Source organism: the organism of the source record quoted next, unplaced genomic scaffold (genome assembly GCF_019419815.1).
Source record: "Pyrus x bretschneideri cultivar Hongxiangsu unplaced genomic scaffold, Pyrus_bretschneideri_v1 Contig90, whole genome shotgun sequence".
Lineage (NCBI taxonomy): Eukaryota > Viridiplantae > Streptophyta > Magnoliopsida > Rosales > Rosaceae > Pyrus > Pyrus x bretschneideri.
Window position 1 is genome coordinate 217,271 of NW_025999832.1, and position 19,098 is coordinate 236,368.

The following is a 19,098-nucleotide window of genomic DNA, read 5'->3' on the forward strand; positions in this document are numbered from 1 at the left end:
ATTTTTCGGCGACGGCGACGGCGACGGGGACTGATCGGAGAAGAAACAGGAATATTCCGTTTAGGTTTAACGGAATATTCCTAACGGCAGTGACGGCGTCAGTTTAGGTTTAACGGAATATTCCGTTGGTTTAACGGAATATTCCTGACGACGCCGTCAGTGTGCATGGCACGTGGCCGCACGTGGGGGCGCGTGAAAGGTCCAAAAATTATTTTAAAAATATGGTTGTGATCCTGAGGTTGTGTAGATCACGTTGGTATATTCATTTGTCCATTTTGAGCAATGTATGAGAAGTTATTTTGAACGGATGGTTATGTGCTTTAAAGTTAACGTTTTTATAGTTAATTCGCATATAGGTGACACATATCCCGAGGACGAGCGTGCACACTCGAGGCAGGGGGGCTACGACCCTTCCACATACCAGTGAGTGGGCTTTTGTTTCCGTATACACCTATATACATATAAATTCCCAGAAATTAGTATAAATGCTTCGTTATATGCCGTTCTTTTTATAAAATTGGTGGTTATGCATGATTAGTGGCATATACGTTTAATTATATATTCAATTATGCATATGTCATATGTCATATATATATATATATATGTTGGTGCTGTGGAGGCATAGGTAAGTGCCAGGTAAGCGTTATTTAACGATTGCATTAAATAGTGGTTAGAGATGCTTAGAGAGCTCATAACCTGCACCCCCGGTGTTAGTGCTCCCGCCCAGAGTAGGGCACAGTCCTTCACGTGTTGTTCACCTCCCGCACCACACGCTCAGCTTGAATCCAAGTTAGGTGCACAGTCCTGTCGTACAGACCACTATCGGTGGTTCCGACTCGTAGGTGACCCACGATTATTCGCACAGCCTTCACGTGATCGTAGCACTAGAGCGTTCATATGTATTACACCCAGGCCTGTCGTACAGACCACTATAGGTGGTTCCGACTAGTGGGCAGGTTTAGTGATTGAGTTTGAGATTTGAGCTCTAGATTCAGCCGTACAGGTCACTTAGGGGACTCCGGCTGCCAGATTATTATGCTATTGATGTGATTTATACCTGAGCACTTGCATGTTATTATGAGGCTTTGAGCATGACGGCATACCTTTGAGCATGTTGGCATACCCTTGAGCATACTTGGCATATTTATACCTACGTATATATGTTTATTTTTCTGGGAAGTATACAGGTTTTACGGCGAGGGGTTAGAATGTATTTTATGAAATGGTTTTCAAAGAATTTGTTTTTGCCCACTCACGCTTTTGTTTTGCGCCCCTCCAGGTTCTAGTAGCTTAGCGGGTTCGGTGGTTTTCCCAGAGGACGTCCCGACATTTCTGACAGACATTCACCTATGTAGGGTCACCTTCGGGTGCACTATTGTTGTATCGTTTCTTTTGGACTGCTGTAGGCTTTAAGCTCTGAATTCAGCGTCTCACTTACGCTAGTACTCGTATTGTCACATTTTTGTATGCTAGTTTTAAATTATTCGTACTTTTATATTACTGTTTTTAGCTTCCGCACTGTGCACATGGCTACGTCACTTCCACGTGACGGCCAGCATGCCCTGATCTCTGTTGGGGTGTGTCATGTGCAGTCGGGGCACTCCCATTGAAGAGTGGCGGCCAGGGACTTGGGCTTGGCCAAGAGTAAGGCAGCGTGCCAGGAGGTCACGTAGGTCTTACAGGTAAGCTTCTCAGTGTCGGGCGAAGTCACCTTATAGAGCATGCAGACGCCATCTCCGTCCCAAGGAAGCTGGCTAACCTTTCCTTATTTTTCTTTTCGTGGCCGCTGCCCACCCCACCCATCACTTACCCGTTTCTCAAAACTATCTCCCCGATGAATTTGCCTCCACCATCGTCATCATTCCTTGCCTCGATTTTAGCCTCTCCTGCTTCCATGCGCACGATACCCGTGACCCACCAGAAACCCTTGGTTTCATCTATGAAAAATATAAACATTTTTCTCTACAAAAAATTGGGAAAAAAATTAATCTTTTTCCATCGGTTTGTTTTTCCTAATTTTGGGAATCGATATCGAAAAAATAAATTGAATTTGCATAAAATTGAAGAAATCATATTGGGGTTTTGGTTTAGTGGGAGCAGAATTGGGTAAATGTGCGGTTGCCTCCGATGAGGGTTGGTTGTTTTAAGAGAGAGTTGCAGATTTTGGTGTTGTGAGGGAAAGGAGATGCCATGGCTGGGTTTGGCGTGGGCGCAAGGGAGATGAGAGACGAGAGAAGGATGCGAGGGAGGCCAAAGTGGGGTGGGTAGGATTGGTCCAGATTTTTTTATTAATTTTTTCAAAATTTTTAATTTTTTTAAGTTTTTTAATATTTACGTGACGTTCAGTCATTGTCTATGTAGGTGCCACATCATTAGTTAACAGAGATTCTAACAGAAAATTTAACAGATATATGAAAATGTCTCAAAATAATAATTTTAGGTATCACTCTGGATTGAAAAAAATTTCATATAATTGAAAACCAAAAAACTTCAAGATAGAAATTAACCTAAAAAAAATAAAACAGAGGAAATTTTGAAAGGAAATAAAAAAATGAAACAGAGGAGAAATGGGAATTAGGGCTTACAGTGATAATAACGGCACCGATTACCCAACTCAATCGCAAATCCTTGGAAGGGAAGGAAGCCTTATGACTCTTGTTCAGCTGATTTTCTGCTTATTCATGTGAACTGAATCGAAACATGGCTGTCGTTGATGTCACCAAATCTTGCCTCGATTCCATTAGCGAGGTGATTATCGTTTGTATATGAATTTTCAATTGGATCATGTTCCTTCACTGCGTTTTCGTACTAAATCGAATTATGTTCTTTCACTGCAAATTACTGTATTCGTCAGGCTTTCAGATTCTACCCAGTTTTGGCAACTGCAAATCTAATGTTAGGGCTTAAATATGACTTCTTTTGAAAAAAAAAAAAAAATAAATTTAGGGATTGGAGGATGAATTCTTGGCTCACAACTCCTAAATTTTGCTTGAATTATTGACAGGGATTCATCCTCTCTAGTTGTTAAAATCCGACTATCCTAGTCCTTCGCCAATCAGTTGTCTGTATTTGATTTCCCATTTGACTTATTAGCGATTTTTTTTGGGGGTGTTTTTTTTTATGAATTCTTGTAATATGAGAATGTCTTAGAAGTTTAATGTGATTTCTGCCCAAAATGTGATTTCTGCTATATATAGTCCATTTGAATCTAACTTTTATGGCTGAGCAAAGAAGCTTTCGTTTCCCCCCTTATTTCCTTACTCTACGTAGAATCATTATGGTACAAGTTCTTATTATACTTGAGTTTTGGAGTAGAGGGGTTCCTGTCGAATTAGTTTGAATTAATTGCTCTCGTACTAGACATGTTGATGTTCAGTTGAAGTTTATGTATATTTGATTTATAAGATTGTTAATTCTTCATCTTCTCATTTTAGATATCGGACCACATTGAAGGTTCTGTTCTTTACTTAGATGCTGGATGTACACAGAGCTTCCAGTACACGGGAGCGTTTCCCCTGTTACTGAACCATGGAGTACGTGCTGTGTGTAGTTTGGAAAACATTTCTTCTCTTGATACGGTAAGTTGGTTTTTACAGGGCTACTATGAGCCGTGTTTTTTCATACATTTTGTCAAATGTGAAAACAAGTTCAACATTTGGACAGAGATGCCATATAACATTAAAACTTAAAAAGTGTGGTGAATTATCTTTTTTGGTTTTTGAAGTAGAAACTTTCTTGCGATGGTCACTATAAGAAAATTTTTGCCTTCGTGTGTTTCATGTAAACTCTCTTGTGTTGATGGAAAATGATATTATCTAAGAAACTGTTCTTGGGAAAAATTATAGTCTTGTTTTGTTTGGATAAAGCATTAAAAGACCATTTTTGTGTATTGGAGTGGAGAATCGGTGAAAATAATTAGTTATGTTCTTGTTTTCCTCTTTCTTTACAGTGGGTATATTGATCACATTACAACGATGGCCACCCCAAACTGATGCCCATGAGTCACAACACAACCCTAAACTCAAGGACACATTAGACTTTGTCCGTCTCTGATACCCTATCGGTTCATATATCTCCTTAGTCATCAAAATCTGCTTATCTACTAATCTATTAAAAACAGCTCGACTGCCAAAAAAAATAAAAACCATTTTTAACAGGCATAAATTCTCTAGAACTCTAGTAATTGTAGCTCGACTACTAATCTATTAACATTAACAAAGTACTTTGTTGTCCTTGACATAAATTCTCGAGAACTCTAGTAACTGTAGCACTCTAGAGGAAATGCTTCAATGTCTTTCCATGATGCCCCAAACTTCTAGGCCTCTATTTTGTTTTAATTATGATTATGAGATGTGGATGAACATTTATATTTAAATTATCATTTATCCTTTTTGTATTTAACTGCCTATATGCCTTATTTTTCAGGTGGTTGATTGGAATGCAAATTCTCATCCTGTAACGAAAGTTGTGGTGATCACTTCTCGTCTACTAAGTGATGCACATCGATATATTTTACGTTGTCTGAGCACACATCAAGCTGTAGATTGTTGTACTGTGTTCACATCTGTTTCAGAGGTACTTCTGTGGAATTACCACTTCTAAATGGAATTTTAATGTTCGCCCTTTTCTTTAGATAATCAGTTTTTTTTTTTTTTTTTTATCTCTTCTCCCTTGGCTACATACTCCGCCCCCCTCTCTCTCCCCTCCTCCTTTTATCAAATTCACTTCTATGCTCAGATGAGTAGATATGGTCAGAAGCTTGTGTAGTTGATCTCATTCTCCTTTATGAAACTGTGCCCTTCAAGAATTAAGTTCGTGATCTGTAATTGTTCCGTTACTTTTTAGGCAGAACACTGAAATGTTAAATTAGGTATGCAGATTATTAGTTTTGAAAACCGAAGGAAGGTGTTGCAGAACTAGAAGATTGTGGATATAGTTAATTTAGTTACATCCTTTCTAGTCTTCAAAAGTTTCAGCTGCCTTATCTGAGCCAAATTTTGTATAAAGCCTGTCAAAACCTCTTTTTTCTTTCTGGGAGCGGTGTTGGTAGTACTATTGATACCAGCATCAGCATTAGTAGCAGTGATTTGAGTTATCTTCCCATCCTTTATTCTCTGGACAATTCGATGGATGTTTCATCATCACAGTATTATTACTTTAGCTTTCCTAAATGTTGAATGCTTTACTGATTGCAGATAGCTCATTCAGCGTATCCTGATTCACCTCTGGGACCAGATGCATTTCATGAATATGAGTCCTTGCTTGTCCAAGATTATGAGGAGCTTGTTAAGAAAGATAAGAAAAATTCCAGACGGACAGAAGGCAGCAACTTAAAGGACATATCTCAACATGAAACTAGTTTAAGTGCAAGAGATTTCATTGAAGACAAGTCAGTAGCTGATACAGAAGATGTAGGGAAAAAACTGGTTGTTTCTGTGCATCACTTCCCCATGATTTTGTGCCCCTTTTCACCAAGAGTATTTGTTTTACCTTCAGAGGGATCAGTTGGTGATGCATACCTATCAGTTAAACATGAGGATGCTCTTAGTCCAGGGTTGCCCCCCTTAAGTACTGGATTGCTTTCTGATGGTGACGATATTCCTGCCGGGGCAACGCTTACAGCAAATTTTCTTTATCATCTTGCTGCAAAGGTGCTCTACACGCTACCCTTTCCCCCAAGTCTAATTTTAGTTCCTTGCATTCATTTCTTTAGTTTTCATCATATTTGAAATTTGATTATTTTCAAAAGTCTAGATTGCACTTATATTGTCATAGAGTTGGAAATGATAGCTTACTGTTTACAAGGTTGTACATGTAGAACAATCCAAAACCCTTGTATTTATGTTATCTAAAAGCTTTAGAAATTCCCAAAATTTCTACACTGTCGTTTTCCATGATATAGGCAGCACTTTAGACTCCGACAATGGTTCTTGCCAAAGTTCAGTTCCATTTCCTGTAAATGTATTTGATCTGTCGCATGGGAGTTGGGATACAATTGTTCTACGTTGTGTGGTGATATAATGTCAAGGCAAGGGAACATATGAAGGAATATGAAATAAAAAATACAAGAAGAATTTGAAATGTGTTGCTAGTTATTACCGCCAAGGTTAATTGTTATGTTGTCCGTTCAGAGTGCTTTGTTTGATTAGTATACCCTGACTATCGTGTGTTTTATTTAATTATGCAGATGGACTTGAAGATGGAAATATTTTCACTTGGTGATCTCTCAAAAACTGTGGGGAAAATTATGACAGACATGTCAAGTCTTTATGATGTAGGTCGCCGAAAACGATCTGCAGGGCTATTACTCATTGATCGTACACTGGATCTTCTTACTCCATGCTGTCATGGAGATTCACTTGTTGATTGTATGTTTTCATCCCTGCCCCGCAGGGAAAAAACAACATTCTCCGCCCACCTAAAAAGCTCACAAAACCAACTCAAGCATGGCCCTTCTAACCTGGAACGTGCTTCTCTTGATGTTCAAATACCACTTGCCCTAGTTCTACGTGAAGAAGATAACAACACAGATAACTTTAGGCTTTTAAAAAGCATTGAAGCTTTTCTGTGCGGGTGGGATTCTGGGAACTCTGCCTCTCAGGTTTTGGATTTGATGAACCTAAAGAACAAAGTTCATAATGAGAAGCCACTTGAGTTTGAGAATGAGCTTCTTAGTGGGTCTTTTGTTTCTACAGAAAGTTTTCGTGGAACACCATACATGGAAGCTATACTAGACAGGAGAACGAAAGATGGAGCCGTACTGGTGAAGAAGTGGCTTCAAGAAGCTCTTCGTCGGGAAAATATAACTGTGAATGTCAAATCGCGTCCTGGTTTTGTTACAAAGTCAGAGTTGCAACTTATGGTAAAAGCCCTAGCTAAAACGCAATCATCTTTACTGAGAAATAAGGGAATTATTCAATTAGCAGCAGCTGCTCTGGTTGCCCTTGACGAATCTAATTCGGCCAGATGGGAAGCATTTATGAGTGCGGAGAGAATATTGAGTGTTGTAAGTGCTGGAGACACAACCCAGAGTCTTTCTGCTCAAATTGATGATCTTATCAATAAGACGGCTCTGATGGGATTGCATGGACAGAAGAACAAGAAGTCGGAGGCCTCAAAAGGACTACTTTCTTTTCAGGATGCTTTGCTCCTTATGATTTCTGGATATATATTAGCAGGTGAGAATTTTCCGACATCTGGGTCTGATGGCCCTTTTTCTTGGCAAGAGGAGAAATTGTTGAAGGATTCTATTGTTGAAGCAATTCTTGAAAACCCATCAATAGCAAAACTCAAGTTTCTTCATGGTCTAATGGAAGAGCTCGAGACCAACTTAAGCAAAGAAACGTCTTCAGATCAAATAGACATCGATGATTTTGATGACGATCAGTGGGGTAAATGGGGTGATGAAGAAGTTGATAATAAAAATAACAGTAAAGAGCAAGTGTATAGTGACATGCAGCTGAAGTTGGAGCTGCGTGATAGGGTGGATAATCTTTTCAAATTCCTTCACAAGCTATCTAGTTTGAAGAGTAGGAACATACCATTGAAGGACGGGTCATTGTCTTTAGAAAATAATTTCAGCGGAGATCCATATGCAAGCAGAGGACTGCTATATAAGCTTCTAACAAGGGTTTTGGCGAAGAACGACGTACCTGGTCTGGAGTATCACTCGTCTACCGTGGGACAACTTTTTAAAAGTGGTTTCAGAAGATTTGGCCTTGGGCAGGTAAGTTCCCATGTCCAGATTTTGGTTCAATGGGTCCATATATGCTTGATAACCAACTTTTTTTTTTTTTTTCCAATTTTCAGGCGAAACCAAGTTTAGCCGACCAAAATATCATCCTGGTTTTTGTCATTGGAGGAATCAATAGTGTCGAGGTATGCATTTCTCAGATTCTCTTCCCCGTATGTTAACATTTCGCATGAAAACTGGTAGTTCCTTGGGAAAAAATTACTTATATTCACTTGCAAAAGAAACTTAACCCTGTTGTTTTTTATGTGTAATAAGGTTCGTGAAGCTCAAGAGGCATTATCCGAGAGTGGAAGGCCGGATATTGAATTGGTTCTTGGAGGAACAACTCTCCTTACTCCTGACGACATGCTCGACTTACTACTGGGCAAGTCTAGTTACTTCTGATTGTTTAACGATTGACAGTGGCCAATAGGTGAATCTCAAATATGTTTTGGTTAGCATTCAATTTACTCTCCTTGTCCCTGAATGCTTAACTGTGCTGAAACTTTCAGCCCTACTTTATGTACGCGTTTGATGAATGTAAGATCAAGGACTTGAGATCGTACAAATTAGGGTTTTGAATTTATCTCAAAGAGGGTGGGATGGAATTTGGCATGGAGATTTCGGTGCTTTGAGATCAAATTGGTTTGGGGGGAAAAGAGGTGGAGGGGTGGAGAATGACCTACGGTGGTTGGGGTTGGGGCATGTGAGTGGAGAGTTGGGTGCAACTTAGGTTGGGTCAATCCGAATTTGTCCATGTCCGATTAGATTTTAAACTTGATCGAGTGGGTCATTATGAAGTAAAAAGCCAGCCCATGTCAACCCAAATCCAACTCGAATTCTCTCATGCATATATTGAAGTTTGTTGTTAATTATTGTTTTGAACAATGAATAATAATGTTGCGTTCAGTTTCTTTGGATTGAAACTTTTGTATTCTGTTGTAATTTTATCAACTTTGCATAATTGAAACATTAGAAGTGGTCTCCCACCCTAACACTTGGTTTAAACTTTTGCGAGGATACTAAGTGTAAAATTGGATTTTAACTAATATATATTGACGTTATGTGGTACAAAATTTGAAAAATCTTACAAAATAAGGTGTTATAAGATTGAACTCAATAAAGTGAGATAAACTCAAACACAACCCATGTAACTCCGAATTCAATTTACACCCGAACTTGAATAAACATGCATGAACTTGAACCTAACCCTAACTCGAATTGTGAATGTTGAGTTAAAGTTGGGTTGACCATCTAACATGTCTGAGTTCCACCTTTAGAAGAGAGAGAGAGAGTCCAATGGCTTGATATTACTTCAACAAAATTCTAAGACCTGTCAAATTTTAAACATAAAATTTAGATTTTACGGCCTATGTGTCACTTTGACATCTTTCAAAGTTTTGCTGTGCATCTGATATATCAAATTAAATATTATATTATTATATTATTCCTTTTCATACTTTATGTTTTATAATTTTAAATTTGGTTACATTATTTTCTTTTCATAATTTCCTAGTTGTACACCAGAATGGGTATCTGAATTAATACCCAAGGGATAAAATACCGAGGCTTCTGAGCTGCAAAGTAATTTAAATCAGCTCGATAAGTTTCATACCGATATAACTTCAAGCCGTATGTTTTTTTCTTCTTTTCTTTTAAATTGGATTCGAAGCAAATTGAATCGATACAATATCGCTTAGCCTGTTCCTTTTTATTCAAATGCATTACAATATTCAATGGTCAAATATTCAGTACTCAAATACAAACCAAATCCTAAAATCTATTTGTGACAAAGCTCAAGAAGAAGAAAATGAGAAATTACTGACTGGAGAGAACGCCAAGCTTCCAAGATGTAGCGGCGAAGTTAAATTTTCTCTGAACCAAGAAGCTGGGTTTGCCTTCAATCTAATATTTTCAGACCTGGGTTTGCGGTTTGCAGACTGATATTTGCGATTTGGTAATTAATCAAAAAATTTTTGACGCTGCCGTCAATTTTGACAACAAAGGTAAGGGTTGTCAAACCCATCTTATACCACATCAGATCTGCCTTTTCGGATGAAAAATATTGTTGCTGTCTTTTTTTACTGTTAACAACGATTTGGACAATTTAACATCTCATTTAGAGATTATAAAGATGTTTTTGTCCGGTTATAGATTTCATTAATGTGCCAAAAAAATTGCTCTCAAATCTAATTTGAGAGTTTATCAAACAGTTTAGGGATTGTTTGATAACAATTTTGTTTTTCAGTTTTTATTTTTCACCTTTTTGAAAATTAGAATTTTGTTTGATAATTACTTTCAGTTTTCATAAAAAAAAATGAAAACTCAATAGAGTAGTTTTTAGTTTTAATTTTTTTTTAGAAACTTGAAATAGTTACTAGACAATATTTCAGTTTTCAAAAAAGTGAAAAGTGAAAAGTGAAAAGTGAAAATGAAATGATTATCAAACAACAAACTTAGAGAGCTCACAATATTGACGAAAAGCTAAAATCTGACGCTAAAAGCTCTACCAAGTGGTACTTAGACGTACAACTCTTTGAGTTTTGTTGTGTATGAAAAACAGTGTAAAATCTTATGAGGTTTCAAAACCACATAGTTAAAATTCCATTAAAAAATTGGGGTTGTTATAAACATTGTTTAAAGTGTAATTGTGTAAATCCTAGGTTATATTTGATACTAGTTATTCTTTCTATTAGACTTGTATTCATTGGTGGAGAAAGATTATTCCCTCTCTTATTACTATAAATAAAGGCACTACGTAAGGGGAATCACACATTCTCTACACAACCCTACAAACACATCTTTCTCTAATCTCTCTCTGCTGCAGCACCTCCCTTTCTCCCTATCAGATTAAAATAAGCCACAACACATTATTAGCATACTCCTACCGTTGCGCTTAGGAATTTAATGTGGAAGTTTTCTGCATCAAACCAATTCATCAATATCATTAAGCAATCAGGTTCTTCCAAAACAATAGTTTTTATCTAGATATTTTTGTAGCCCTGATAGCATGAACATTCACCATAATGCATGACCCAACTTTACATTTTTTAAATTTTAGATTCTACATAAATTGTGTATGCATTATATCCATAATTGTTAAATTATGCGAATTGACATTGTCATGAATTGCATTGAAACATGTCCATGCATTGAATTATATGTGAAAATGCATAAAAATTGAATTAATTTATAATCTAAAATTGAAAAAAAAAATAAAGAAACAAATTAGGGTTTTAGCACCGCAAGTTTCAAGTCACATCGCCAGTTTCAAGGCGCACCGCCGTGCATGATCGCCAACACCAGGCCAACAGCCTACATCGGTTTGGTGAGCCCAGCTCAATCCCAAGGCTACAATCCCAGAGAACCCAAATAGTGAGTTTTGGCACCATCGTCCCTAACCCAAACCTTCGGCATGAAGCTGAGACCTTCCCATCGATTTTTTTTTATGAAACCACAACTGTTAGTCATGTGCATAAGACGAAACTCATCGTTTTCAACAACGATCTTCGAAAATTCCACAAGAATTTCTTGAGTTTTTCCACATGATTCACTCGAATCCCTTCGATTCTCACATCATTGAAGTTGAGGCTTTACCTTCGTCGCTAAAAACTTGGTTCTCAAATGAACCATGGCTTGCCTCAACCATGAAAAACCGCCTGAAGCGGTGCCATTGACTATCTTCGGTGGATTCACACACCCAATGTTGCTGGGGTGGCCTGTAGATCCAACCTTAGTCTTAACGGGCCTCGATTTCCTTTGGTCCATATCGCATAACCCTTCTTTTGGAATTGCTTGTGTTTATTGCCTTGACCTACATCACCAACCCTTTGGGCTTTAGTGATCACCGGCCCAAGAAACAGTTGAGCCCTTCTAGGCTCCTGCCTTCTCCCATGCACCATGCCACACACAATCACAGCCTTCTGCTAGTGTATGTGTGTTTGCGTTACACTGGAACAAACCTCATACTAGGACCTCCGTGCCTAGGCCTATGTGTACCCACCCACACCGAATCCATGCCCATTTGGGCCTTTGGTCTATTAGGCCTGCAACCCGTGCCTATTCTAGCCCATTTTTGGGCTAGACTTCATGGCCTCAAATTTACTCAACCCACCTGTGGCTTTGGTCCATATTTTTGGGCCCCGAGTTTTAATTGTCTATTTTTTTAGACAATTTGGGTTTTATAACTTTTTGACCCACACTTTAATTTTGCCCCGAAGTCCAAATAATTAATTACATTTTAATTATTGACCCCGAAGATCTATTTGCATATTTTCTTGTTGCATATTTCTGTATATATATTTGTGTTTGTCTACAGGAACATATGAACTTAAAGTTCATAATTCTTTCAAAACCTGAAGTTTCTAGAAACATGTCTTGTTTGAAAATCTGAAGCTTTCCTTAAAACATCACTCATGAAAACTTGAAACTTTTTCATGTAACTTTAAACCAATATATGTCTAACCACATTCTTGTCCATTTATTTTGTGATAGGGATATGTTGAATTTGAACAAACTTGACTTTACCGCTTTAGAGATTTTCGGAAGAAACTACCTCAAGTGGGTTTAAGATGTGAAGCTCCACCTCATTGCAAAGAATTTGCGCCCCATTATTAAAGTTGAGACTGATGACCAGGTTGGCAAAGCTGAGAAAGCTACTGTTATGATTTTCATCCGAAGACACATTCATGATGCATTGCAATCTGAGTACTTTGCTAAGGAAGATCCACGAGACTTTGGGTCGCTTTGGCTGATCACTTCGATCACCAAAAGGACATCTTTTTGCCTGAAGCAAGACATGATTGGTAGCATCTGTGAATGAATATAATTATGAAGTTTGTCGAATCCAATCACTTCTCAAGTTCTATAACGAGACCTTGATCGAAGAAAATCTTCTGGAGAAGACCTATTCGACTTTTTCTGCTACCAATATTGTTCTGCAGCAACAACATAGGGTTTAAAAGTTCACTAAGTTTTTAGATTTGATCTCTGTTTTACTTATCGTTGAAAAGCAGAATCAGCTGTTGATGAAAAATCATCAAGCTCAACATACTGAGGCGACTAATGTTCTTGAAACACATCATAGCACAAACAAATGCCCAAAATGCCAACATAGGCATGGTAGGGGCGGCTAAAAGCCACCCTATCAAGGTCAACAAAGCCAAGGCTTATCTAAAGGAGGAAACCGAGCTCATAAGCATTCTAACATCGCTTCCAAGGCCTCAAACTTCAAGAATAAAGGCAAAGCACCTAATACCATGGATGTAGAAATGTGTTATCACTGTGGTTCAAATGACCATTGGTCCCGTGTTTGTCGTGCTCCCCTAAAGGTTGTAGATGAATACCATTTTCGTCGTAAGAAGTTTGAATCAAACTTTATGCAAGTGGATGAACCGGAGAGTACCAAGATGGATGTTTTTGAATTTCAAAAGGCCATTAACCTTATGGAAGATTAGAATCTTAGACATAAATTATTTTTATTTGAATTTTAGACCCCTAGGGCTGAATTCCACTAAGTGGCCGAACCCCCTTTGTTTTTGGTTTAAGTTTGAACAATTTTCCTTTTATGTTTGGATTATTTGTTGGCAATTTATTTTTGGATATGAAGTTTTTTTAATTACCATCCTCGAATACTCAAATTATTGTGAACATATATTTGTTTTTTAGAACTTTTATGCATGTGACTGATTCAAATTAATTTTTATTTTTATGTGTGACTAGTGGGAAAATTAGTTGTCTAGTAGATAGTGCAACCACACACATCGTTTTGTGTGAACACATCTATTTCACTAACTTCATACCTACGAATGCACCTTCGACAACCTTCTCAGGCCCATCCAACCTGATTGAAGGACGTAGTAAGACACGTATAATGTTGTCCAATGGTACAATCGTGATCATTGATGAGGCACTTTATTCTCCATGTTCCGGAAGAACGTTGTTGAGTTTCAAGGACATTCAAGACAATAATTACCACACTGAAACCTATGTAGAAAACGGAGTTGAATTTTTGTGCATCACTTTCTACAAATATGGCCAGAAGCGTATTTTAGAGAAGATGGAACGTATCTTGAGTGGTCTATATACTACAACCATGCACCTTATAGAGAGCCACTACATGGCTAGCCCTACCTAAGGGACTGGGCACGAAATTACACTTTGGCATGATCGTTTGGGACACCCTGGATGAACAGCGATGTGTCGTATCCTCAAATCTTCACACGGGCATCCACTAACCCAAAGTTTAGGTTCGATTCAAGGAATTGCATGTCTAACTTGTTCTATGGGAAAACTTATTATTAATCCTTCTTATGAAAAAATTCGTTCGAATCCTCCTATTTTTCTATAAAGAATTCAGGGGACATTTGTGGACCAATTCACCCTTTATGCGGACCATTTAGATATTTTATGGTATTGGTTAACGCTTCGACATGTTGGTCACACATGTGCTTGTTGTCCACAAGGAACGCTGCCTTTTCCAAACTGTTGGCTCAAGTTATTAAGCTTAGGGCTTACCACCATAATTATCCGATCAAATTTATTTCAATTGGATAATGCTAGAGAATTCACATCTAAAACTTTTGATGACTATTGCATGTCGGTCGGGGTTGAAGTTGAACATCATATACCTTATGGTCACACCTAGAACGGCCTGGCAGAGGCATTCATTAAGAGCTTACAAATGATTGCTTGATCGTTGGTCATACGTACCAAGCTTCCAATCACTGCTTAGGGCTATGCAATATTGCACGCAACCATATTGGTTCGCCTGAGGCCTGTTACAACCCAACCATATAACGTCTTTCAGTTGGTTACCAGATACGAACCCGACATATCGCATTTGCATGTTTTTGGTTGTGCGGTCTATATGCTTATTTCACCGCCCTTACGTACAAAAATGGGGCCTCAGCGAAGGATGAGAATCTACGTCGGAATATGATTTTTTTTTCAATTATTCGTTACTTAGAACCTTTGACAGACTATCTTTTTACCGCTCGTTTCACAGATTGTCACTTCTATAAGACAACCTTCCCATCGATAAGGGAAATAAGAACGTCACCGTTCCTGTAGAATGACACAAATTATCGTGGACGACTCACACTTTGTCTTATTTAGATCATTCACTGCTTAATCTGAAACTGAAGTGCAATGCATATTAGATCTTTAGAGTGTAGCTCAAAGCATGCCAAATGCTTTCACAAATTTAGCACGAGTGACAAGATGACATATTCTAGCTGCAAATGTGCCTATAAAGATGGATGTAGCAAATGTACGACGAACTTCCCTTTTGGAGGCCCGGGATGTCACTTTGGCCAATCCATTTACATTAGCGACTAGCCAATCCTCTATCCCTACACAATAGCGTGGAAGACCTCTTGGTTCAAAGGATCCAAACCTCTGGAAGAAGAAACCCACGGCACAGGCTGTTAAGCTTACCATGAATCCAATTGTCGCTTACTTATTCTATCTAACTCATGAGGTAAATTCTAGATTACGGAACTGTTCTTAAAGAGGCGAATCCACCTCCCAAGAATCATGAGATTTCAGTCCATTATGCAAGTTTGGATGATGTCTGGTGTAGAAATGAGATGATAATTGACGATACATTAGCATATGCAATAACTACTGAGATCATGTTGTGCAATGACATTAAACTCTATTCCGTTGATAAATGTCGACGTAGAACTGAGTGGTCAAACTAGAAACAAGCAATCTAAGTCAAAATCGATTCATTTGTGAAAAGTAAGGTGTTTGGACTTGTAGCTTCTACTTCTACACATATAAAGCTCGTTGACTATAAGTGGGTTTTCGTTTCGGAAGCATAATGAGAAGAATGAAATTGTGCGTTACAAAGCTTGCCTTGTTGCGCAAGGCTTCTCATATCGCTGTGAGATCGACTATGACGAAACTTATTCATCCATTATGGATGTGATTACTTTTCGCTACTTTATCAGTTTGGTAGTTTCTGAAAAACTGAGTATGTAGCTGATGGATGTAGTAACTGCATATCTCTATGAGGATCTTGATACGGAAATTTATATGAAAGTTTCTGAAGGACTTACTTTGACTGGATTAAAAAGTTCTAGACCTCGGAACATGCTCTCAATTCAGCTAAGGCGTTCACTATACGATTTGAAGCAATCCAGAAGAATGTGGTATAACCACTTGAGTGAGTATTTGACTAGTCAGGGATATGTGAACAACGAACTATGCCCTTGCGTGTTCATTAAGAAGTCACATTTCGGTTTTGCAATTGTTGCAGTTTATATCGACGACATGAACTTCATTGGAACTCCTGAAGAGATCGAGAGAACTGCTGCGCACCTGAAGTCGAAATTTGAGATGAAAGATCTGAGAAAGACTTGATACTGTCTTGGTCTCGAGATAAAATACCATTTGGATGGAATCTTAGTACATCAATCGAACTACACCCAGAAGGTGCTGCTGCGCCTTCGAGTACTTCTATGGTCGTACGATCGCTATATGCAAAACGAGATCCCTTCCATTCAAACGAGGATGATGAATAGACTTTGGAACCTGAAGTTCCTTATCTAAGTACGATAAATGCTTTATTGTACTTAACTTAATGCACTAGACCTGACATTTGATTCACTATTAATCTTTTGGCAAGATACAGTAACGCACTAACACGTAGACACTAGACTAGTGTTAAAGACATCTTCCTTACCTTAAGGGTACTACGAATTTGGGCTTGTTCTATCCTTATGAATCCTCGAGTGATGCCGTAACCCCCCTCGATTCTCGAGTCGATTCTAGCCTTGTTGGTTATGCCGATGCAGGTCACTTATCTGACCCACACAAAGCACGCTCTTAAACAGGTTATGTCTTTACTGTTGAAGGCATCGCAATATCTTAGAGATAAACTAAACATGCCTTAGTTGCCACTTCGTTTAACCATGCTGAAATACTCGCCTTACACGAAGCTACTCGGGAATGCTTCTGGCCGAGGCCAGTTGTGGGTCATATTCGAAGCTCTTGCAATCTTTACCCTGTCGTTAACCTCCCGACGACTATCTATGAAGATAATGCAGCATGCATTGAACAACTCAAGAAGGGTTACATTAAAGGAAACAACACCAAGCACATTGCGCCGAAGTTCTTTTCATCAAACCACTACTGAAGGCAACATTTCAGAAGCTTGTTCAAGGAATAGGTATGGGTAAACTTTCTGAGTTATAACATTGTTAGTTCTCTTTGGAATTATGTCAAACTCTGGGGGAGTATCTTGAAGTATACTTGCTTGATCTTAATGTACTATTTTTCCTACGATTAGGAGCTTTTTTCCACTGAGTTTTTGCTACCTAATGAGATTTTGACGAGGCACCCACCTTGGTTTGATCATACCCTTGATGATGTCCCACAGACGGTTCATCTGACTTTGCTCTAGCCATTGAGATTTTTGTGAGACTTAGTTCCATTTGCAAGTTCCTTCTTTACTTTGAGACTAACTTGTTCCCAGAATTAGCGTCGACGAGTCAGCTTCCTCAACTCTATATGATGCCGAATCTACTTGAGTATTTACACACACAAGGAAGAGTGTTATAAACATTGTATTAAATTGTGATTGTGTAAATTCTAGATTAAATTTGATACTTGTTATTCTTCGCTATTAAGACTTGTATTTCTTGGAGGAGAATAATATTTTCCCTCTCTTTTATTATTTGAAAAAACAAAAAGAATATAAAAATAAAATAATAATCTATCTCAAAAAAATAATAATATATCTCAAACAAAAAGAACCGAATTTATTTGAAAATTTTGATATTATGAATGTTTCATCATTTTTGAATCCATTCTCTACACAATCCTACAAACACATTTCTTACACAACCCTACAAACATATTGTTGGAAATGTGCCCTAAAACCAATCATATGATGATACTTTACGGACATTTCAAACTAATGTAGTTTAAATGTAAAGGGCAAAGATTATTGTTTGAGCCGTCTCATATAAATGTTATATGCTTAAACGATAAGTCCAAGGAATATGTGATTGGAAGAATGCGATCTAAAGAAGTTAGATTCATGAGACCATTCTTTCGTTGACACATCCTAAACGTTCCTGATCATAGGATTGTCAATTGGGCATTGACAGTCCGTTAAGATCAGTACGTGCTATGTCTTCTCTCAGGGAGAGTGACTAGTCTCGAGTCATTGGTGTGTGTGACATCAAGACAAGTACGTAGGTGCTCAATAGAGAATGAGTTCACTGAACACGATCAACGAAGAGTTCTCATATTCATGTCACATGAGAACTCATGGTTGGGATAATGCAAATTAGTCTTTTGACCTGAGGCATCACAGTTGTCTTGTGATTAGGTCCTTAATCTTGGATTATGTCAAAGTCACTCCATCAGGAGGGTGTCCATGGCATCGTTGGGGTTAAGCCACTTAGCCATGGAGGCAAGTGAATGCGCAACAAGGGATCTCTAACCTTCAAACTGTTTGAGGGAGAATACTCTATGATATGATTAAGAATCTTTGGCCAAAGTATGAATGAGATTTAGGAATGTGTTCCAAATCACATTCAAGGTAATCATATAAGCACAAGACTCACATTGGATAGTAGACATGAATAAACTATCAAACCAAACAATGTGGTCAAGAGTATAGTATTAGAGAAAGACCGTATTGCATTTATAATCCTAAAACTGAATAGGTTCTCCACCTCTTCTGATTAGCTTGGGTAACCATGACATGCTGCTAGGCGTCAACCATGGTTTGTGGAAGCCCTAAAAGTGTATTATCACTAACGGGAGAATTGAAAGTAAGTTTCAATTCACAATCGATTTGAAAGAGTTTGAATCGCCCACTGCCTCGCTAAAAGGAATCTAATGGATCGTACACCGTGTAAAGTAGAGATTGAATATTCAACGGAGATGAGTAAGAATAATTAAATGGTTTAATTATTTATGGCAAGGATTAATTAATATGTTAATTAATCAAACGAATAAATTCGTTAAAGACCTCGGGATAGTTTTGGACCTTAAGGCCCAATAGGCTTCGAACGTCAAGTCCATTGACTTAAGTTGTATGACAACTTAATGAATAATGATTCACAAAGACCCAAATAGCCCAATAAATCCCCTTAGGCCGGCCATTTAGAGGAGGGTAGTGAACTTGGCTTAATTGCAAGTTTGCCACTCCATTGTGAGGTGGTATAAAGACATCTTTATAGCCATTTCATCATTAGGGTTTTCTAAGGAGTAAGGATGAGAACACAAACTCTCCTTTCTCTCTAGGAATGGCCGGCCACCTTGAGGAAAACATCTAGCAATCTTACTTCCTCAAGGTCACTCATTTCTTCTACAATATGCCTTGGTGTGGAGACTTAGAGGTTCTC

At 38.2% G+C, this 19,098-nt stretch overlaps 1 protein-coding gene across 1 annotated transcript; it reads left to right on the forward strand.

Moving 5' to 3' along the window:
* Window positions 1-2,330: 2,330 nt before the first annotated feature.
* Window positions 2,331-8,658, forward strand: LOC125473635 (sec1 family domain-containing protein MIP3). Its single transcript, XM_048576741.1, has 7 exons — window positions 2,331-2,748; window positions 3,435-3,578; window positions 4,426-4,575; window positions 5,196-5,651; window positions 6,188-7,726; window positions 7,810-7,878; window positions 8,009-8,658. Exons 1-7 carry the CDS (start codon window positions 2,701-2,703, stop codon window positions 8,135-8,137), a joined length of 2,535 nt encoding a protein of 844 aa, XP_048432698.1. The 5' UTR covers window positions 2,331-2,700; the 3' UTR covers window positions 8,138-8,658.
* Window positions 8,659-19,098: the final 10,440 nt, after the last annotated feature.